This window comes from Molothrus aeneus, chromosome 4 (genome assembly GCF_037042795.1).
Source record: "Molothrus aeneus isolate 106 chromosome 4, BPBGC_Maene_1.0, whole genome shotgun sequence".
In the NCBI taxonomy this organism is placed as follows: domain Eukaryota; kingdom Metazoa; phylum Chordata; class Aves; order Passeriformes; family Icteridae; genus Molothrus; species Molothrus aeneus.
The window spans coordinates 46,544,064-46,567,902 of NC_089649.1; the positions used below are offsets into that span (position 1 = coordinate 46,544,064).

The following is a 23,839-nucleotide window of genomic DNA, read 5'->3' on the forward strand; positions in this document are numbered from 1 at the left end:
TTTTTGTTTCTGGAGCTCTGTGGCAGCTACTGTTCATCTGCTCAAGCAGAGAGAAATCCCTTGCTAAGCTTCTAGAAGGTCCCGTGTTCTGTTGTTAACATTGCATCACAGAAATCTTGATGTGGAGTTAGTTCCCCCAAACATACCTTTAAAAAAAAGCACAAATCAAAGACATAGTCTGCCTTACTCCCATAAAAAAATTCTTGCCATAATCTACCTTTGTCCCATCATTGTCACTTAGGGCGGCATTGCGGATTCATCTGCGCCGCTTTCCATGCTGCTGGCCCAGGAATCAATGTAAAATGTCTTTGTGAGATGTCAGATTACTAAGAGATTAATGTGGCTTTAAATGAGTTTTATAGATTATTTTTGCATATTACGAATGTGAGGTTACATTTGTGAATGAGAAGAGTCTTTTAAATACATTTGAAATGTATTTAGAAGCATGCGATTAAATATGAGCCTGGAGTGGATAATGCTGTTCCTGCAAGAGGGGCTGGGATTGTCAGGAGTTGATGTCAGGAGCACTGCTTAGGAAATACTTAAGGAGAGAAAAGCAATTAACATTTAAATCCAGATTTATTTGCCTTTCAAACTCTTCTGTAAGAGCTGAGTGCATGGTAAACATGACATTCAGTTCAGAGGTTTAGTTGGAGCTTGCATTGCATTGGTTCTCCATCATGAGGGCACCTGTGGCTTTGTTGCACCCTCACTCATGCACCAGCTATTGCATGACCAGCTGTGTGTATTAAACTTTTCCTGCTCAGGGGCAGAAATATATGGGATGGCTGTCCCAAATTGACCCTTCAAGCAGAAGCACTAAGAGCACCCTGGAAACTGCTCTCTCTTCACTGTAAATGTCCTTCTCTTTTCCTGAACAGAAACACTTATTCTTCAAGTGTATTTCCACCTATAACTTACATAGAACCACAGACATCTGGAAGATCAAATTAAATATGTCTCTTCTAATATGTCCCTAATGGTTTCATTCCTCAAATCCAAGAGGACTATTTCTCACTAACTACAGATGATGCTCAGACTGCAAGTAGCAAGATACAAAGCACAACCTGATAGTAAAAGATATGAAGACCAGTAGTGATATTATTATCAAGAACTTTTTTTTCTTTTAAAATCAAATTCCTTATTTACTTTTCAAGGACCTTCTTCTGTTAGCCTTAGGACTAAAACAACTCTGGTTTTCATTGCAGCAGTGCTTGACTTTAACTATTAAAGCACAGTTATCTTGGTGGTAACTCTGACTGCAGATGCTTAAGCCCCGGAGGGAGTCCTGCCAGCCATCAGGCCAGGTGGCTGGGAAGTGTCTTGGTGTTACTTCCAGGAATATTTGTTTTGATAGAAAATGCCAAAACTGTCAGGGAGGTCACCATGCCCACAAACTGTGTTTGTTGTTGCTATTTTCTCCATCACAGAACACTCTTCACACTGTCACCTGTCATGAGAAGGTGGTGGCTGTCCGGAAAGATCACATGGAATCCCTGGGAATGACTGTGGCAGGTGGAGCATCTAACCGGGAATGGGATTTGCCTATCTATGTGATAAGTGTGGAACCTGGAGGAGTGATCAGCAGAGACAGCAGGATAAAAACAGGTAAAAAGGGGGGATTTTGAAAGCCTGCCTTAAATCAAGAGCTTCTTTTGAAAACTGCGGGATAGTGAAAGCGCTTCACACTCTGACATCTTCAGCGATCCTGTAGATTTTGGGATATGTCAGATTAGAGGATCTCAAGTCAACTACCAGAAAAGGCATAAGATGCAGCAGTAATCATCTCTGTGAAGTAGGATATAGGAATATTCTGGTAGGAAAAAAAAGATAAATAGCTTTTCACAGGAAAATTCTCTTAACTCTTGATACATTCATTGTGCAACCTTCATGTGTTTTCAAAGTAATTTTTTTTTTTGCTTATTTGTCATTGCATTCATGAATTTGAATTAAATATACAGGATCAAAACTCCCATTATATATGAAGCCATATTAGTGCCCTGTGGCTCAGCCTCATGTCTGGAAATACTGGCTTCCTAACCCCATTTAGCTACTGATGTCACAGAATGATAAAGCTAATAGTTTCTCCCCTTCTGCATGAATAAGCTTTTAGAGCAAGATGAGGACCATATTTTATCAGTTGGTTTTGTGGGAATAGCTGGGCAGCAGAGGAAAGATGAAACTCTCAGGTTTCGGGATGTTACATCCTCAAGAGCCAGATCCCTCAGTAGCCTGCATCCAGCAATGACACAGCTCACCTACCCTTCATCCCCTATATTCTCCCTCAGTCCAGTCACTGCCTGGAAGCTGGAGGGAAATCCTGAGTTTAAGGGAAGTGAAGGTACCCAAAAATGGGGCAGAATAGCTGCAACCCAGTCAGACTCCAGGAGCCTGGGTCTCAGTGCCCAGCACTGGCGCACATGGCAACTCCCTCTTTGTGCCTATTCAATGAAACCTATGTGAGAACACAACAACAGGAGCAAAACAGCAGATTTCCCCTTTCCTTCTGCTGGGAGATGACTGCCTCTCAATGGAATACACTTCCCAAAATATATTCATCATGAGACAGCATGGAAAACTCAGCCTAGTTAATTTGATAAAATTAGAAACAAATGAATATGTGATGATATAATAGCACCATAGGTCTCTGATGTAGAGCAGCTCTTAGGCTGTTGTCCTTCTTATTGGGGACAGACAACAAGAAGAGATTAATGCTCATTTGCAGTGCCTGCACTGCCAGTGATAAATCTCTGCCTGGAGAAGCATCCAGGCCAAGTATAGAGGGCACCCAGGAAAGCCCTGGCATGGCAGCCTGCTATGAAGGGTTGCAGAGCACTTGGCATTGAGGCTGTTTGCATGACATTAGTGATGTCTTTATTGTTCTGCCTGTAGTAATTGAGGTCATCTTTGCATTTTTCTCTGTGGCTGCTGTGCCTATATTATAAATAAGGCATACAGAAAAATGGCTTGGCTTGCAGCCTTTCAAACAGGCATTAATATGAAAATAACAACATGTTCCTCCACAAAGCAAACTAGGAAGAGCCAGTTGGAGTGGCAGTCCTCTGCTAAGGGAGAGCTGGGAGAAAAAACATCACTGAGCTGTGGGGTTTCAAGCTTAGGTTGAGTACAAATGTTGTTAGCTGGAAGTAGACTCCAGAGACCCAGACCAGTACTAGGCACCAGTACCAAAGCTTATTGGTACAGCAGGACCCCAGCTGTTTGTTCAGCTGCAGATGCAGGAGATGACGTGGAAAGGTGGAAAGAAACCAGGAGAAATCCTCTGTCCAGCCACGCAAGGTTTCCATGTACAGGAATCTCCCCTCACGCCTGTGGCATGTTTACTAGCATATGCTTTGTTAAACGATAGGAATAACAAAAAACCTCGTCCGGCTGCTGGTTCTTGGCCATGGATTTGACTCATTTGTTTGTGGAGGTGGGTAGGGGATCCTGGAAACACTTGCAGGGTTTTTTATCATCCATTTTATTGGTCTCAGGTGACATCCTCCTGAACGTGAACGGCATTGATCTGACGGGAGTCAGCCGGAGTGAGGCCGTCGCCCTGCTGAAGAACACCAACTCCTCAGTGGTGCTCAAAGCCCTGGAGATGAGAGCATGTGAAGCCCAGGAGGAGCAGGGTCACCTACCACCCGCTGAGGACACACAAGTGACTGCTGAGAGCAGTGAGTGGTCGCCGTCCTGGGTTATGTGGCTGGGGCTGCCACGGTAAGTCCACAGATTGCAACCTCTGGCTGAGGGGGAGTGGGAGGAAAGATTTGTATTTTCTGGCAATACTTTCTTTTGGCTTGATTCATTGCACTTACATCTTAATTAAATCCAGGTTCTGTCACTGACTTGACTCTAAATACCTCCCTTTTGTAAATGGGTATGTGTACATGGCAAAATAGACATGCAGTTCCCCTTGTGAAGGAGGACAGGATGCTGAATTGTTTCAATCTTGTGAACATACCTGGCATTTAGGGAGTGAAAGGAAAATCTTACAGGGATACAGGAGCTTGCTGAACTGGAGTTTAGGCTCAGCCACCCTGCAGAAGGCAGATACCCCTCCTGCAACACTCAAGCTGCACAGCCCTTCTCCTTTGGCAAATCCAGCTGAATTGTTTGACTTTACCCAGATGTTGCAAAGTTCGTGCAGTTGGCCAGTATCTCCAAATCACCTCTTTTAACCCCACCCCCGCCTGAAAGAAGTCCATTTGTCACACACAGGAAGCAGCTGTGTTGGGGTTTCAGCAAGGATAACAAGAGCCACATCAGCTGTCACTGAGCTCTCAGTGTGCACGGTGTAATACCTACAGCTTCCAGGACATTCCAGAAAGAATGAAATGAGGACACTGTGAATCTGTGAATATGCAAAGCTGGGATCACAGACTTGAAACTGACACTCAGTTTTAAGGAATGAAGGATTTATCCTATAAGTTCCTCTTGATTGTACTCCTAACTCTGGCAGCAGTTCAGTGTCTCTTTTACAGGAGGGCAGGGAAAGATGGTCTGCAGAACAGGTGGGCTTTTCTCTAGGCACAGTTTCAGGACTCCTCTTCATTTCCTACTCTTGCATAACAGGTTTCCCTCTTTCTAGCTGAAGCCATTTTGAACTCATTCACCTTGCAGCAGTCTGTTTTGAGGGCCAGATGTTTTTTGAGGCTTGGTCTGATGTTAATGACTGTATAACATGTGCTGAAGCACTGCAAGAGCAGAAGGCAGGCTGTGTGTCTGTAACCCACAGGCAAAATGTTCCTTCTCCACTGAGGAGGACTACATCTTTATACCTGTGAAAGAAAAGCAGTAAAAAGAAAATGGCAGTGAATGGATACCCCTTAACTTGCTACCCCAGGCAATGGTAAATTTTCCTCACTCAGTGTCTGAAGACAGGCAGGCCCAAGGACATCCTCATTCCTACTAACTTCTGCTCTCCTGAGCTTGAGCAGCACCACAGTGAAGGTACTAGAGCACGGGTAATGCTCTCAGTGAAGAGACAGTAACAGATCAAAGGCCTTATAGATGTTGCAATCTGCAGTGCTGAGTCTTGCCTTCTATCACCATCCATTGCTAGGTGGACTGAAACAATCACACCCTGCCGATGCCACCTTCACTGGGCTGTGTAGAAAACCTGAGCTGCCTGGTAATCATCTTCTACTCACAGCTGCCTGAAGTTCCCAGTACCTCAGCATGGTAGAGGACACGAAGGACAGAGCTCCACAGTACTTCAGGCTTGCACTCACAGTTCACATCAGTCAGTTCCACTTTGCAGTTTGGCAATAAAATGGGTTTTCCTGTTTTAGAAACAGTTTCTGAGCTCACTTTAGCCTTCCTCCTCTGAAGGCTGCGTGTGTGAAGGCATTCCAGCTCTTTTCGTCTGAAGAAAGAAATCAGCCCCAGTGTCAGCAAGGCTGAAGACAAGAGCTCATTGTAACTCCATCCCCAGCTGTGAGGCCATGCACAGAGCACAGCATGGCCCTTCTCCTTCAAAGAGACATGGGGACATTGGTATGCTGAGTGGGGACACTGCTCTGAACATCGGACTAGCGCCTGGGACAGGGACCAATGCACGTTAGATGTGACAGTAACAAAGGTGCTCTGTTTTCTTATTGGCAGCTGATTGGCTGAGTAGGGGCACAAGAGGATCAGGTTTGGGATTGCTCACTAGGTATTAGCAGACCCTTCAGTCTTCCCCAGTATAACTGTGCTCACTCACTTATTGTTCTGATTCTCCAGGGCCCACATCAGATGTCTGAAAGTCCTTCAACAAGTTCTCTTATGAGGATGTGTATCATGTTAACTCATTTTTCTCCAGGTTGAGCATTTAACCTTTCTCTGGCTTTCAGTTTGCTTTTGGCAAGGATCACATCTCACTAGGTCCCAAGATATTGTCAGCAGTCTCATGACATTTTCCAGGCTGTTAGAGAAAATTATGCTCTGTCTAAATAGATGTCTGACAGGTCCATCTTGAAAAAAGTGCCTGAAGTGTAGTTATGGGGTAAAATGTTGAAGAATCACCTACTTTAATTAAAACAATTTACTAGAAGGACTGTTCCAAGATGTGTGAGTCTAAGAATGTTTGGTACAGCTAATGGAAAAGCAGAAATGTCAAAATCATTATTATGCAGGATCATGTAAAGTACTTGGGAAGATGGGCCAGAAGGGGCAAACCTATATAAGACAAATTGAACAAATAGAAAAGGCAGTAAAACTGGTAGACCAGGAACAGGCATGGTTTAAAAAAGAGGAAGCTGGATAGTAGATTATTTAAATTCTTTTGAGAAGGGAAAGATGTGGCTCAAGACAAGCCCGGGCAGTGCAGTGTGTGTATTTGTTCAGCAAGCAAGCAAGGTGGGGTGTTCAGAGGCAGCTTGACCTCACAATTTCGAGTGGGATGTTCAGGCTCAAGAAACTGAGGGGACAGGAGAGTCTTTCCTTCTTTGTCCAAATCCATGAAATTTTGAGGAAAATCCTGTGAATGGTACCATAAAATGTGCTGAGTTGAACTAAACACTAGGGCATGCCTACAGACTTCTGCCCATGGCCAATGAAGTAGAAAACAGGCTAGCATTAATAATAATTACAAGATTCAAAGTAGATAACTGAAAATGCCTGATTTTCAATACTAGAACAGAACTCTTCATTTCCCAGGGACTGCATGCATATTACAGAGATGGGTACAGTCAAGAGACACAAATATTGAGAATTAGGGAATGATATAATTTTTCTGGATGAAGTTGGTGGCAGCAGAATCAGACAAGTTATCTGATCCCTTGCACCAGAGCTCAAAGACTTGGAAAAGCCATCTTGCTAATTTAACATTTATGGATCTCACTTAGTTTGTCCTTTTCTTGTGAGTTCTTAGAATTGGGTTCTCCCACTTTTGTATGGCTTAATAATACATAAACAGCTCCTCTGTTCTTTCTGTAGTACGATCCAATATGTGGTGGTTATAAAATACGTGCACATGTGCATCTGACATCTGTCAAAACTTGGCCTGCACGCAAGTGGAGGGGCTGCGGGCTGGGCGGCGGGAGGAAACAGTGATGCAGGACCTTAAGCATTCTCGCCCCAAGACTTATTTCAGGGTAGCTAATTTAATTGTTTGTTGTTTAGGAAGACAGAACTCCTTTATTGGTAGAGGGACATGTTGTTGTGAAGCATGCACAAAGGAAATAACAGGGAACAGCTGGTGAAGAGCATTTCCCCAGCTCCGTGATGCTGCTTCTACCCTTGCTTGTTTTCCTGCTCTCCTTTCTTTGCTCTCCTCACATTTCCTTCCCTCAGCTAGTACTTAGAATACTTTTTAGATCGTCCTGTCATAACATTTACAAACATTAGTACTTCACACAAGTGCTTTTCTTCATCTGTAAAGTGAGATGAGAAAGAGACAAGGTGGCCAAAGTCATTCTGCAAACCTGGGGTACAACAAGATGTAAAACATGAAATTAGGACAGAAATACCTCCAAAGTAACTCAATCTGGCCTGTAGGACGCTGGTGGAAACAATTCTCAAATATTACTTACTTGACTGCCATTTGTGTACTGTAATGGGGAGGGAGGAGGGAGTTACCCTTTTCATAGCTGTTAGTGCTGAAATTCTCCTGCAGTTGGGCTGGTTTTCATTCCTAGAGCATAAGGCTACTTGTGCTTTATGAAAATCAGCAGGGAATTGTACATTTAATTACTTGAAAACAGGCACTGGTAAATTCCTCATGCATCAGTAACTGATGCTTAGTTGTAGTATTGCTCAGGATAGGACCCTGTGGCTAGATCCTATATATCCCCAAATCTTGTATCTGAGGCAGGTTCACACATAAATTATTCCTTATCCTCATCTTCTGGATTTAGTGATAAAGGCTTGAAGACTGTGAGCTGCTCTCTTCCAAGGAGATGGCTCTCCTTAGACCACCTGCAGTTTAGTGAGTGTAGCACTGGGCAGCAGAGACCTCTGCCCCAAAATCAACACTGAATTATAGCACTAATGGCTGAATCCTGGCACTGCTTGGTCATGACCTTGATAAGTACCATTAAACATAGAGAGTTTAAGTGATTTTGCACATTGAAGAAGTCCACAGACGGTAAAGTAATAATGCCTGGCTGCTCAGGAAGAAGCAAGTGTCACCTGTTTCTTACATTAGCAACCAGTGAATTCTTGTGCAAATATTGCATACCTACCATCCTGGCAGCAGGTGAATATTTGTAGGCCCTGGGGGACTAATCTAGTATTATGCTGTGAAAGACAGCAAATGCACTATTTAAAACACAATTTTTAAAACACTAGGCATATCAGTCCTTAAGATAAAGGCTATTTATCTTCCTATAGAAGTGTCAGGTGCTTCTTAGAAACCTAAAATGTCTCTGAATAGAGCTTGTAACAGTTGCCTGCTGTAGGTCAGCCTATATTTTAAGATTTGGAGTAGCAAATATATTTTTAGACATTCAGAAATTTCGGTCATTCCTGGGGACACCACTAATAAGATGGTAAAGTACTATGGATAGAAATTTTTATCACTCACTCTCTAACAAATGGAATTAATTTGGTTAAAAGGAAGCAAATTAATGTACTCAGAGCATTAGTGAACATTTAAGAGTCTTATAACACTATTCTTAGTTTTCCCCTATTCCTACTTTTGGAACCTAAACTTTGATGAACGTAACATACAGTATCATAAAATACGTTCAAAAGACAAATAGAGGAAGAAGCAGATATCAGTTCTCTTACAACAAAATCTTGTGTTAATCATTACAGTAAGGACAAGCTATCTTCTTGAGAGCAGACTCAGAACTCCAAAGCACTGACTCACATGGATAAGTTTCTCTTATCTTCCATGCTGTGACTTATCAGATTACTCAACAAGAAAAGCTCAGGATCCCTAATTCCACCAATACCTGTCTTTGTGTAATCTATCATTTTTGTAGTTCATTCCATTGGCCTTAAAAAATTATTTCACTTTGACATGCACCACAGTATTAAGTGTCTGAGCACTTTGACCTAACTAATCACATACAGGCTCATATCTGGAAGATAAACAAGTCATTGGGGTGTATAAGGTAGAAGAAATACAGCTTTTTGAATTGCTGATTTACAAACATTAAATCCAGGCTTAAGTGCTTTTCTCCATCACAGCAACCAGAGCATTTGCATAGATTCCTACCCTACTCAAAAAACCTAATTTAGTACTTAAGCCCAAGACTAATTTTACTTTTGGGATAACTGGTTATCTGGTTGTAACAGGAAAACAGTACTACAGGAACAGAGGAGAAGTGTAGGTGCTTAATACAGTGGAAATATGGCACTACTTTAACTCTTAAGAACAGTGTATGGGTCTGTGAAAAGGCAGATTCATTATTAGTGGTTCATCAGAATCTCAAGTTAACTATAAACATTTAATTAAACTGGTTTATTTCAGATATTTGTACAGCTGCAAAGAAATTGTATTACGAAGAAATACATCTGGAAGTCTTGGCTTCAGCATCGTAGGAGGTTATGAAGAACATACTGGGAACAAACCATTCTTTATCAAATCCATTGTTGGGGGAACACCAGCATATAACGATGGCAGAATTAGGTAATGATTAATATCTAAAAAAAGTAGCATTTATGTAAGTTCTTCCGGTTAACCTGTGGGAGTTTTTAAAAAACATGTTTTCATTAGGGCAGTGGCAGGGATGGGGGAAGGACTCACTGATACAGAAGTAACTCCGGGAGATAAGGAAACAGGACACAAGTATCCTGAAGTTTAGCAGATCTGCTTTCATAGCAGAATGTTATCAGATGTCTAGCAATCTAGTAGTATGTAAGTTAAAAGAAGAGTCAATTTGATCTCTGGGATGGTACAAAGCATGCCAGCACAGACATTTCCTATGTCTCCAGTTCTAAACACCCCAACCAAACACCTTACCTGCAAACACCAATACACTTGAAGAGAGTAAATGAACAATCATGGCACAAACGTACATCAATTAACAAGGCTTAAAAGGTACAGTTGTTCAGAACACAGATCATGCTAGTACCTAAAGAGGGCCTACAAGAAAGCTGGAAATGGACTTTTTACAAGGGTATGCAGTGCTAGGACAAGGGACAATGGCTTTAAACTGAAATACAGTAGTTTTAGACCAGATATTAAAAAGAAATTATTTAATGTGAGGGTGGTGAGGCACTGGAACAGGTTGCCCAGAGTTGTGGATGCCTTGTCCATATTCAATGACAGGCTGGCTGGGACTTTGAGCAACCTGGTCTAGTAGAAGGTGTCCCTGGCCAGAGCAAGGATTGGAACTGGATTATCATTGAATTCCCTTCACCTGAAGCCCTTCTATGATTCTGTGATGAGGAATTACCAGAATGAATGTCAGAAGAACTATATCATGTTTTCTTTCAAATATGTTGAATTAATTATAAATTTGTAAGAAACCCAAACAAGTGAAATATTTTCACCTGGTTTATCCCCTTATTCATGAACAGTAGTTAGCCAGAGAATAAACATAATACTCATTTCTACCCCTTCCCCCAGCTTAAGGATGTGCTTTGGCATTTGAAAACATTTAAGATAAGAAGTCACCTTGTTTAATTGTTGTCTTGCATTTATTTTTTCAGATGCGGTGACATCCTCCTTGCTGTCAATGGCAGGAACACATCAGGAATGATGCATGCCTGCTTGGCAAGGATGCTCAAAGAACTAAAAGGAAAAATTACTCTCACAATTGTGTCCTGGCCTGGCACATTTTTATAAAACAAGTCTTCATGAAGAGTGTGATAAGTATCTTAACATGGGGAAAACATTTTAAAAAAAAGGAACACCAGTCTTTGCTTTTTTGGGGAGTAAAGTATGTATTTATAAAGAAAAGGTTTGTGAAATTTCAACCTGCATGTCAAGAAAAGCCAAGTTTAGGCAAAGCAGTGACACCCGTCAGAAAAATCACTTCAGAGTGATCCAAGCTACAGACTTAAGTCCTTCCTTCCCTGTGTTCTTAAGGGTTTTTTGTTGTTTTTTATACATACCTATATATCTATTTAATGCATTATAATAATAATAATGGAATTTAAGGAGCAACAGCTTCTGCTCACCCACTTTATTTTGATTTACAAAAAGAAAACCTTGAATTACTAATGGAAATATTTCTTGCAATTTTTCTAGTTGCAATAATCAGGTGAAGGTTTTTATCCAACACATTAATAGCACTTTGATTATGTGTACCTTTTCATGGTCAGCATGAAGCTGGTATTTTCAAGACTTTCAAGTACTGTTTGTTAGTCTGTAAAACTGTGAATGAAATTTCTAAAATAATTAAAAATAATTGTAACTGTGTACTTGTACAGACATTATTTTCATCCAAAACCAAATTACCTCGTTTCCCTGGTTTGTTCTGATTAATACTATTAAATCTGGGATTTTTATATAGACTATTACTTTTAAGGAAATACACTGCACTCTGCTAATGCCATCAAGTAAGTCTTTTGAATAGCAGTAAAATTTTTGTGGAACTGCCTTATCAATCACACTTGATACTGTTCTGCATGAAGTAAATCTGAAAGTGATGATGATCTTATATATCTTTTAAAATAGTCCTTTGTCTTTCTCTGCAAATTACTCATGTTCCACAGTCTTGTTTTTATCTCACAAGCCTACAGTGGGAAGAGGATATGTTTGTTAATCTTTATCATGTTAAGGGCAGCTGTTCCCCTAGAACAAAGACTAAAATGAACTCTCTCTTAAGCCACTGAAAAGCAGCAGGGACGATTATCCAGCTTAATTCATCCTTATGCACCCACACAAACCAGACATAATTATCATGTGTATCATCACCATGCTCAGTGTTCCATTCAACTAAGAACAATCGGCACCTTTCCCACTTTCCCTGTTTTTTTTTTTTTGCTTCACGTTATTACAAGGCTTTTGAAGAGCCTGCAGTTCCTGTGTGTCCCTGTAGTAAAGGATGACCTTTCCAAATAAGTCTCCAAAAGCTATGCTAAACCCACACTGTTCCAGATGTTGGGTATATAATAAAATGAATGCACACTGCTTCTAAAGTCAGTAAAAGAATGACCTTCCCGTTGGCTTATGAAAAAAGGAGACAATTTAATACAAAGAATTTAAGCCCTACTTATATTGTAAGAGCATAAGCCTCTAGATGTAAGATGTTTTCTCACTGTTTCACTGTTTCTTAAAAGACAAAGTCAGTCCAAGAATCTTAACATGAAAAATTCGTTCTTTTATTTTCAAAAAAAACCAAAGTAACCTTTGATTTCAAACTAACAGAACAAGATTAAGAGCAAATTATTATAATTCCCAGAAAAATAACAAGATTTATAGTAATCTATTTCTGGCACTAATATATATGCAAGTAGGCAAAAAAAATCACACAAGCCTATTCCACAGGGGCAGCTTCAGTGTTTTCCTGTTCAGGAGCAGGTTCACCACTGGCTTCTTTTCCTTCTTTGCTTCTTTTGGACTTCTTGTGTTTGTGCCTTCTGTGGCTATCCCCTTCTTCACTGTCGTGACGACGTCGGCTGTTACTAAATAGAGAGAAAACATGCCTCAAACACTTGACACTTCAGGCCCTATTTCATTACAAAGTACCAAAAAAACAGCTTCTGCATTCATATTTGAAAACTGGCATCTGCTCCCAACTCAGAGTTTTTTGAGTGCTTGTTATTGAACTGAATTTTTCCTGGAATGGAACATACATCTATCCATCCTGTACTTTTTGGGGGGAAAATAGAATGATTTTTCCCATTTGTAACCCATATTCTAATAGCAAGACTTTTAACAATGTCATGCACCTGTTGGCATTCCTTAATAATTTGACATTCTTGTTGACCCCATTATCTGGACTTAACTTTTATTTCTAACTTAAAATGGGTCAGGTAGAACAATTTCTATCAAATGACTGCAAGGATTAATTTACTTACTGAGAATGACTATTGAGTTGTTCTGTTCATGCTGCTGAATGTCAGCTTCATTCCACCCCTTTCTGACTCACTATTTTTACCCTTCTTTCCCCAGTGTCCTAATTTCTGTTCACATACTGACTGTCACTCAATACGAGGTTACCCAGGTTCAGTATTGCTTCTTGTCTGTCCATGTTTTATACGGCAGACTTGTTCCAAGTAACACATTCAAGTGTTTACAATCTTTCCACAAAACTCCTGTTTGTTTGGGGTTCTTTTAAAAGAAGTTTACTTCTTTTTTTTTTCCTTTTTTTAAACTGGGCAAGTCTTTCATATCCTATTAAAAAAAGAGAAATCAAACCTTCGAGATGACTTGTGTCGAGTCTCTTCTTTCTCTCTGTGCCTCCTGTCTCTGTGTCTGTCTTCTTTCTCTCTGCTTGTCCTATGGCGGTCGTAGCCCCTCTCTGCATAGTCTCTGTATCTGTAGCGTTCTTCATCACTGATTCAGAAAGAAGAGATTTTCAGGACAGTAAGACCAAGGAGTATAACAATAACAAGCTAAATCAGGAAAAAATCTTAATATTGGAAAATCTTAATATTGCTTCTGGGTGTCTACATGAGTTCTAGTGCTTAAAGGACAATAAAGTTCTTCATGTTATACACTAGACTTGTGCAGTTAATGCAGTTTTGAAAGGAAATTTTTCATTAAAAATGAAAGAAAAAAGAATACAACAGTGCCCCATTAAGTTTATATAGGAGTTATCAAGCTGTTAGCTTGAACCTGTATCTAACTGTGAAGAAAATACAATCCTACATAAACTTCAGTAATTTTTTCAGATCAGTGTTTGAAACATTCAACACTTATCAGCACACTTTTGGACTATTATACAATTTGGGTAAATTAAAATTAGATTTTGGTACAGTTATCTACTTCCTTACACTCACTTCAAGAAAAGGAAATACTAAGTACAAAGAGTAAAATATACTAAAAGTTTGGGTTGCTTTTGAAATTAATTTTTCACTAGTCTCTACTTCTACTTCTCTCTAGGATTGCCATGAAGTGCTGCCCTGCCACAATGCTGGTAAAAACCCCTAAATATCACAGGTTAGACAAGAATTCAAAGGCTTTACTTAAAAACATATTTTCATATTTTGACTTGATGAAAAGGGCAGTTCTAAGAGTTTACTGAAATCTAAAAAAAAACAAAACCAAGAAAACTCCAAAGTCAATTGTTAGCCAACATAACTCAAATGGTACATTAGCATAGCTTAAATGATCATTTCATCATTTCTCTAAGAAAATCCTACCCAGCATCATTTAGGAGTGCAACTTCAATACAAATTACCTCAGTGTAATTATTTATACATCACACGAAGTCTGCCCTTACTATAGTTTGGGAGATCCCCACCAAGTCCTAAAGAAAGGCACAATATAACCAGTCTTTCTAAAGCAGTAAGATCAGTAACAATTTAGATACTGTTGACCTAGACAGACAAGCGTTTCTGTCTCTGCCAACATATACCATGAAAGAAATTATCTTCCTGAGGTCCCCCTGCAGCAGCAGAAGGGATCAGACAGATCACACAGGGAGAACAGCTCAAGCCTACCGAGATTTCACATGTCCTGGAGCAGTGAGATCAACCCCATTTCATCTGCCACAACCTGGATCCTCACTATCCAAGTGAGGATATTACATTAATGATTATTACAGCTATGCATGAAAACTCAGTGAGAAGGGGGAACACCTGAAGCAATAGCACTAGTCTTTTTATGAAAACTTGTATGATTACATCATTAAGCAAATGTCAGAAATTAGTAAATTAAGACACTGTAGAGAAACATTAGCCACTCAATAGGAAATTCTGCTTTTTTGAGGGACATGAAAAATATTCACACATCAAAACCAGGAAAACTACAGCTACAACTACTGAACTCAAAATATGATTTGCCACTGAGTAATACAACTTCATTGACTTTATAACGCATTTATAACCTCATATCGGAGAGTAATCTGATCAAATAGTGAAAAGCACATTTGTGCTCAAATGGCACAAAAACTGAGGTTGGAAGGCATGAGTGGAGGTCATCAGGACCAAACCCCAGCTAAAGCAGGGCCATCAGGACCAGCTGACCAGTACCATGTCCTGACAGCTTCAGGGTATCTCCATGGATGGAGACTCCCCAGCCTCTCTGTGCAACTGCAGCTTCCTCCCGTATCTCATATTGCTTCACAAAACTAATATTTTGATGATCAGTATCTAATTAAAAAGTTAAAATTTGAATGCCTAACACTAACTTCTGATAAGCTTGGCTACTTGTAGACTTACAGCTTGGTTTCAAAGAGATCCAAAGCCCTTAATGGTAACTCACACTCTGCATTTGTTCCATTACCCAGTTATTTTAAAACACTATAGAAAAGGTTAAAAATATTACTGATACTCCCTTTTAAACCTTATTTTGGCAAACTACTAAAGAACCATGACAGCTTGTAAGTGTGTCTGATGAAAATAAACAACTTCTCTAAGTAAAGCAAAAAATCAGTTTGCCAAGACAAGAGCTTTCAGGAACACTCTAATGCTGCTCAATGCTTTTGACCTTCATTGCACACTGATCCTGGAGTCTTTTTCAGTTTGTTGACCACCAGAACACCAAATCCTGTAAAGCTGCAATCCAGCCAGGCAGACCCTCATCTCCTCTTCTGCATGAGATTATTAAGTTCCAGGACTTTAGAAACACAGTTGCTGGGGTTTGTTTTTCTGTTTTGTTTTTTTTTTTTTTTTATTTTTCAAATTGCTGAGGAAGAACCACAATACAGTAACAGATCAATCAAATTCCAATGTCTACATTTTTAGTGGTAACTAATTGACTTGAAACTACCAAAATAAAAACAAAACAAAAAAAAACCCAAACAAACAAAGTCCCAACCTTTGCAGAAGGGAAACAGTCCAAAAATAATGGCATCTTCTCAAGGGGGCAGAGTGAGATGCATTGTGAAAATGCACACTTTTCTCTGAGGATAGCAGGGTAAAAGCAGAACAGACTATAAAGACAGCTGAAAGTTCATTTTTAAACCACATTTTGGTTATAATAGAACAAAAATAATCCTATTTTCCGATAATTTTAAGAAATGTTGTAACAAAACCACACACTATTCATCTGGAAAATAACTGCTAAAAGCATTGAAAGCCGTAATTTCTGAGCAGTAAAATGATAAACCTGATGCTTACTACAAACTCCACCAAAATACCACTTGATCAAAGTTTAAACAAAGGGAAAATAAATAAAAGCTATAAATCTGTGCAGTCTTTAAAATAGCTCATGTTCTCTTCCTCACAGTTCCATTCATTTTATTTTCGTAAGTGCACAGAATTGAAAATAAACCTTCTTAAGAAATATTATATCTGCATGTTCTTTCTTAAGCCTCTCACACCTCTTCTGTGATTCCCAAACCAAGTAACTTATCCCAGTTAAGGGCCTCCCATTTTCTTATACAGCCATGTGGCAACAGCTTTGCTACAGATGGTGGATAATTTAGTCACATAAAAAAGTCGAGGCCTGCTCTTCCCCCTCCTTTACAGATAACTCTGGCAGCAGCACAGAGATTTCTTGAGGCCTGGAAGCTATTAAGGTTCATTTCAAGCACCCTTGAATGACCAGGGCTCTTTCTGGCCTTCAATCAAGCTGTCTGAGAAACAGATGTTTAGATAGGTCTTCAGCCCTAAGAAACTGACCCTGGAACGAAGCACATGCCCACAGGAGAGGACATCACCACACCAGCATACATGGAAAATCCCCCAGCCTGCATCCAGTTTGGGTCTTCAGCTGACAATCATCATGCAAAAATGTCATCTCAACCACAGAAATGTTGACTCTCAGTGCTCTCCCTTTGGCTTAAAACCATTAGTAAAAACAATCTGCCTAATAGCTAACATATAGATTCTGCAAATTTTAAACATAACAATGAACACTGAGAAAAAAGCGTCAGATATTTACCCCAAAAAGCTTAGCAGATAACAAGCAGAGGAAATTTAGAAAAAAAAATCTGGCTAACCAATAGACCTCTGTTCTACGGAGCCATAATGAACTCAACATTAAATGCTTTGTGCTTGAGCACATGAACCACAGAACAGTTGCAGCTTTTTTTAAAAAAGCAATTAGCTGAATAAATTTATCTGACATGATTTTCATCATCTAAATCAAAATTAAAGTTCTTAACCTTGAAATAAAAGTTTTAAATAAGAGAGGAGAGATTATTATCCAGCCATTTTTAACAACCATATTAATAATTTTAGCAGGTATTTATTATCATTAATTAAAGTCAAATGTTGCAATACATTGCTCTTAGTACCAAACTGGCAACTAAAATTAATTTACTATTTCTATATATTTTTCTGTAGATTTTTTCTAAACCTACTGATGTCAAAAAGAGATGAATATTTCAGATATTCTCAAGACTTAAATCACCTTTAACCTGTAAAGCACTATGACCAGCTTGGATGTATACTGTCCTTTCTTCCTGCTTCTGTTTTACATGTGGAAATTTAGAATTATAGTTTCCAAGAGAAAAGGCGAAGGTGAAGAAGCCACACCACCCAGCTCTTTGGAACATGCAGCAGAACACTAAAGCTGAATGTTGAAGTACCCTGTTTAACGGAGACAAGGCTTTTGAGCAGAGTTCCAGCACGTTTAGGACACTGCACTGACCTGTTGAACGCACTTGAAGACGGACTGTGATCTCGGTCCCTTTCCCTGTCTCTAGTACGGTCCCGATCTCTGTCTCGGTCCCGGTCCCGGTCGCGATCCCGATCTCGGGATCTCTCTCTCTCACGTTCCCTATCCTTCTCTCTTCGTGCATAGTAATCCCACTGTTTGCTGGTGTCCAGAAGACTAGACCACGAGGGTGCAGAACCTGCAGGGTGTGGAAAGGTGACTAAAGAAAGAGATGTAGTTATTAGAAAGATTAAAATCAAATATCATATGGAAACTAATGCATGAAAACACATTTGTCAATTTTCTCCAATTACATTTTTGAATCTTCCCCTTTCACTTAATGCTAAGCAAACACTGCATTTTTTCCATGATTATTACAAAAGCTTCTGGCACTCATTTAAGTACTTCTTATGAGGATGTACAAAACCATACCCCAAAGACTGTCTAAACACTTTTGGGGGAAAAAAAAATTGTGCAAATACTTGCTCAAACAATCTGATTCTATGTGGTCAAATGGCTTTATTTTTGGGGAACAACAAAACAAAAACAATTGGAAAACAAAACTGCCTTTGAAACTCAAGTGCTCTGAAAATATAGTTCAGAAAAAGGACACTTCCAGCCTTGTAGTTAAATGCTATTATTTTTATCTCTTGTACTTTAAAATCATTGTATTTAAAATACAATGTTAGCTATGAAGTTGTCACTCAGTAATTTATATTCTATACTATGCTTTGTCATACTTTTCTGATTATGGATGTAAAAGGAGCTTAAGAAATAAATTCACTCTGGGGAGAGGAAATAATGCTCCCACTTGTGCTCTGTAAGATAACATTTATGAATACTCAGCACAAACACTAATACCACTAAAATGTAACAGTTTAAGAAAATCAAGCATAGTCTTAATCTAGAAGTGACATGTTAAGATGTTAAGAAGGAAGTCTTAACACTGTCTCCCAACCTTTTTTAGATAGCTAGCAATGGGGAGAAGGAATGCTTCTCCACTGCTTTTTGCCAACTTCAGTGTAATACAGAACTGCTGTATTTAATGCCCCAATTGTTCTGTCCTGCCCTCCCTCGCCAGAAGTCCCGTGAACGCATCCTGTAAAGGAAAAAACAAGGGCTGAGTATTTAGCTGGAAACAGCACTCTCTAGCGGACTTACAGTACTGAGGACTTCTCCCTTTCTGCTTATCTGCCTTGCTAGCTTTCCTAACTTTCAATAAATCGTTTGTTTTGAGCTCCACTTCATCATCTATAACACGAGAACAATATTTACTTGACTTCATGGTGTCACAAAGAGATTAACAGTACAATTAACATAAATATCTACTGAACAATGTAAAGTGTGTTACTGGTGCTGTGCTTAATACTGTTGGGTTATAAAACCAGTGGCTTCTGCTGACAGCTAAGTTCAGACTGCCTTGCCTGTAACGTCTGGGTATGCCTGCCCCAGAAAGCTTTGGCAGAAGCTTAAGAGAGCAGTTTGCCAAGCATCCAGAGGAGGAATACAAAAGACCTTTAGAGCAGGCAGCGGAGCACGAAAAAACCAATTCATTGTTAAAATACATTTGCAATTACAAGTATTACAATTCCTTAAAAAAACATTTTTACAAGGTTTTGCCTCTAATAAAATGCTTGACACTGTTTAACTTCAGGTCTACAAGCAAAATGAAGGGTTAACAGATAAAAATGTCCTAATACAATATTATGCTGCTCATTATGCTGCCAAGACCTGAAATTCGTCGAAGGAAAGCAGCCAGAAATAGCAAAAAAACCAGCTGGACTTAAAAGACTGCTAATTTCCTTGACTTGCCACTATGTCAACAACACACGTATGGTATGAGAGACTGGCTGTCAGTGTATTCTGATCTAAAGTTTAAACTTACACTTAACTTTAAATGTATACTACAAACCAATTATTAATGGTAGTACAAACTTTTACAATAAATTTTGGGATACTCCATCACATCTTGAATAACTCTCATCAGACAGAAGTATTTCTCCCCAGTAACATGAGATAAAACAGTAATTTGACACACTACACATTTTTATATCTAGATTTTCACCAGGAATTATTCACAACACACAAGAAGCTTACTTTCTAGTATGAACTGGTGTTCTGCTTTTACTACATTGAATGAAATAATTTGTCACTTCTGTTATTTCTACCTGGATTATTCCAATAATTTGTACAAGAAGGAAGACACTTCAAAAACTCTGATTTTAACTCTGATTTTATTTTTAAAACAGAAGGAGAGCTTTGAATAATTACTAGTTTTCGAGACATGAGCCCAGTTTTGGAGATACTTCAAAAACTTAAAGCTTCACAGCATAAAGCAAACTATTTAATACTTCTTGCTTGTGCCTCAAAAAATACTGACTCTTAAATTGTTTCTGTAATGCTAAATGTCTTGCAAGTTCCTAAGATTTAAAAAACATTTAGAGCACAGACCAGAGAACTACTTGAGGAAAAAGTATACAAGCATATGATGGAAAGCACTTCAGTGGCTGATCAAAGGCAGCTCAAGCAAAGCCAAAGATATGATGGCAGACGTAGCACTGAGTTGTGAAAGGATTTAAGTGCAAGTGGACTAAACCACATTGATGTGGTGGAAGAGCACAAAAACAAAACAGACATTCTTGAAGTTATAAGTTATTACTTTACTATGTAACCTTCCTAAAGGGTCTGCAATGGGAAATCCAACTGACAGCAAGACATCAAATACATCAAAGCATGAGCTGAGGAATTTGGATAGGCAGAAGAAGGGCTAGTACCTTAATCAAGACTGCTACTTTTTGCAATGTGTTCCATTTGCACATCTTCCCCTGCAATTTTGACAAAGCTAGGAAATACACACACTGTCAAAGAAGACAATAGGTTGGAGATTCAGTGCTATCATCCAAAGCAACTATTAAATAAATATACCTTGTGATTGTAAATTGCAGTGATGTCTGCACCCAGCTGCACTGTGGAGCTCTCAGTGTCCCCAGGTTCTGATTCACAGACAGCACTGCTAAACACTGACCAGTGATCACACTGCACAACAGGGACTGCGACAGTATGATGCTGACTAGGAAAACATTTTTCACTAAGAGATGAGCAACAGTGATAAAATGCCACTGAGTCTCTACAGATTCAAAAATCCCTATGACACAGACAGCTTTGAGACAGATAATTGCTTTATGCAGCAAATATGAAAGCTTTTGCTGCAACAGGGATACAAGATACACTGGAAGCACACTGGGAAGATAGGAGTGGACTGTGCTCCTTGGTCTCCATAATCATATAAAGGAAAACAATATTTTAATCCTGCTGATGAAGTTAAAATTCAATGTTGGCAAGATCAAGATAACAGTCATCCTTTAGGACTGGTGCTGCAACAACACAAGCATGCCATCATCTCTAAAGGTCAACATTAAACTTGGAAATATTCTTATGTCCCTGACAATATTTGACAGAATAGAAAATTCTAACAAAAGAGACACCAAAGTGAAAAACACTCTACACTGGAGACTATGTAATAGATGCCACATACATACATTAGTATGTGTTAGTAAGACTGCTTTCCTTATGATACTCTGTATGGCTTTAGTTGTACATCTCAAGTTTTACCTTTTTGCTAAAACACAAATTACTGCTAAAAAAGAAGTCTGTGTAAAAGCCGATGTTTATGAGTTCTTTTCCAAGAATTCTTGAAAACACAACAAGCTTCCAATGCATGAAAGCAAACATTTGGTAACTGATGAGGATCCTTACAATGTCAAAAGTACTGCTTGTTACTCCATGAACTGCTACAACTTCAAGAAATTGAGAGCCATTACAAAATGTCACTTTGTATATCCATGCTTAAAACTTCAGAACATTTGGGAAAGAGATTTGCTGAATATTTGATCTGTGCTGAACATCACAGATCTCAGAAACAGACAAAACTTCCCCTACAATTTCTCCTCTCACCAGCTGGGGTTCAAAGGAACTAGGAGCAAGGCAACAGAATTTAGATGAAAGAAAAGGCACCAGGCTTGGGGCAGGATGGCAGATGTACTGAAGGCAGAGGCAGTGACTGTCAACATGCAAGGTCCTGCATTAGGGTGAGTGCAGTCCTCAATGTCGGTACAAACTGGCGATGAACTGATTTAAAGCAATCCTGCAGAGAAGGGCCTGGGGATACTGGTGGGCAAAAATTAAACACGAGCCAGCAGTGTGAGTTTGCAGCCTGGGAAGCCACTTGTATCCTGGCTGCATCAAAAGGAGGAGTGGCCAGCAGGTTGGTGGGAGATGGTTCTTTGCGTGCTCTCATGAGATTCCACCTGGAGTATTGCATCCAGCTCTTGGGACCCCATTACAACAAAGATACGTTATAGCAGGTCCAGAGGAGGGCCATGAAAAATTATCAGAGAGCTGGAACATCTCTCCTGTGTTGTTCAGGTTGTTCATCCTGGAGGAGAAAAGGCTCTAGGCACACCTTATTGTGGCTTTTCAATACTGCAAAGGGACTTGTAAGAAATAAAGATGGAGAGAGACCTTTTGCCAGGGCCTGTAGTGACAGGACAAAGGGCTAAGGTTTTACTCTGAGAAATGGAAGGTTTAGATTGGACATAAGAGAGAAATTCTTTATGATGATGGTGGTGGGGCATGGGTTGCCCAGAGAAGTTGGGAATGCCCAACCATCAGAAGTGTTCAAGGCCAGGTTGGACAAGACTTTGAGCAAACTCATCTTGTGAAAGGTATTCTTGCCCATGGCAGGGAGGCTTGAGATAGATAATCTTTGATGATTCCTTCTAACCCAAATAATTTCATAATTCTATCTACTTTATCTTCTTATTTTCTCCTTTGGGTCAAGAAGCTAGGTAACAGTTCTAAACTCAGCATACATTCTGTGGATGCCCATTTGGTGGCACATGATGAAGCATTTATTCTAGTTCACTCTTATTTCACTTTTATTGAAAAAAACATGAAGTCAAGTTTTCCAGCATCAGATTTTTCTTCCCCCATAACAGTAATTAAAAAAAAAAAAAAAGACTTTATAATAGTATAGCTGGAGGTTATAGTGTGTTGGATAAATGGTTTTTCAAAGGAGATGTACATCATCAGGATTTCTGAATGATTGCTCTTAGTAATTAAAATTCTGATGATATGTCAACAGTACTTGTTCTCCTGTTTTAAAGCCTTGAAAAATTCTCCCTTGAAGTCCATATTATGGTATATAATGCTTCAAAATCACAGTTCTGCAAAAGCAGCAGGAAAAGATATCCAGTACATAAATTAATAAGCAAAACAACAGTATTTACCAATAGTACTTAAATTTGCAACAGCATGTATCTATTTACAATGGTCAGCAATGAGCTTTCATAATGAAATAGTGATAGGACCTGTTTAGTCTTCTAGCTAAAATCCTCATAAGTGTATCAAACAATTTGGTATCACACTGGTCAAATTTTCCAAAGCCAGCAAGCTTGCTTACTTACCACTGCCATATGAAAATGCACGAACAGGACGACCATCATAGCCAGAAGAATGCCCACTGTGGAATGCACATGCAAAACCAGTTTCAGCATGTTAAAGATACATGTTAAAACTCAGCTTTAGCAACAAAGCTATCTCCTTCAATAAACAGCTACATACGTATAATACATATATTATATACAATATATACAATCAGAAGCATCACTCATCCACAGCAACTGTCAGTACAAAGTAATAAATTTACTTAAATGCACATATGATGTATTAAGTTAGGATTTTTTTCTCAATTAAATCATACAAAGCTTTTCTCAGAGATTTTCCATCATCCTCCCATATCATGTATTTTAACAGAATTTTCAACTTCAAAGGAACAGATATGTTCATATAAATGCATATAAATATGGTATTGAAAAATTCCTAGCCTAACAGGTTAGGCCTGTTACAACGGAACACTTAGAACAGAATATAAATACAAATTTGGATTCTGTGGAACTCTGCCATTTCTTATAGTTTATGAAGGCCTGAATCTGTGCTCAAATTTTTGTGTACATCTATAAAAAAGGATATGATAACTGAAAAGTATACAGATTACATAAACAAGCCTTCAGACTACTAAAGAATACTTTATCATTCCCTTAGATCTTGGCATTGATTTACTATCAAAACTGTAACTAATTTGGCATTTCGATACTGTGTCATAACTAAACTAATAAGTGGCCAAGTAACCTACTCAGAATATGCTGAGAGGTGAGAACAGTAACATTTCTGAAAAATTACTGT

The 23,839-nt window shown here is 39.1% G+C and overlaps 2 protein-coding genes across 6 annotated transcripts in view; one reads left to right on the forward strand and one right to left on the reverse strand.

Annotated features, from left to right (window-relative positions):
• The window catches only part of LNX1 (ligand of numb-protein X 1), a 79,579-nt gene extending 66,327 nt beyond the window's left edge, over positions 1-13,252 (forward strand). For both annotated transcript variants that reach the window (XM_066548430.1, XM_066548431.1), the window contains 4 exons: positions 1,431-1,608; positions 3,495-3,723; positions 9,407-9,565; positions 10,591-13,252. In XM_066548430.1, coding sequence (XP_066404527.1) covers positions 1,431-1,608; positions 3,495-3,723; positions 9,407-9,565; positions 10,591-10,726 — 702 coding nt within the window. In that variant the 3' untranslated portion in view covers positions 10,727-13,252. The remainder of the gene's footprint in view (positions 1-1,430; positions 1,609-3,494; positions 3,724-9,406; positions 9,566-10,590) is intronic.
• The window catches only part of FIP1L1 (factor interacting with PAPOLA and CPSF1), a 37,077-nt gene continuing 25,423 nt past the window's right edge, over positions 12,186-23,839 (reverse strand). For all 4 annotated transcript variants that reach the window (XM_066548436.1, XM_066548434.1, XM_066548435.1 and 1 more), the window contains 4 exons: positions 23,062-23,117; positions 17,591-17,816; positions 13,247-13,384; positions 12,186-12,510 (listed from right to left, as the gene is read on the reverse strand). In XM_066548436.1, the coding sequence (XP_066404533.1) occupies positions 12,363-12,510; positions 13,247-13,384; positions 17,591-17,816; positions 23,062-23,117 (568 nt within the window). In that variant the 3' untranslated portion in view covers positions 12,186-12,362. The remainder of the gene's footprint in view (positions 12,511-13,246; positions 13,385-17,590; positions 17,817-23,061; positions 23,118-23,839) is intronic.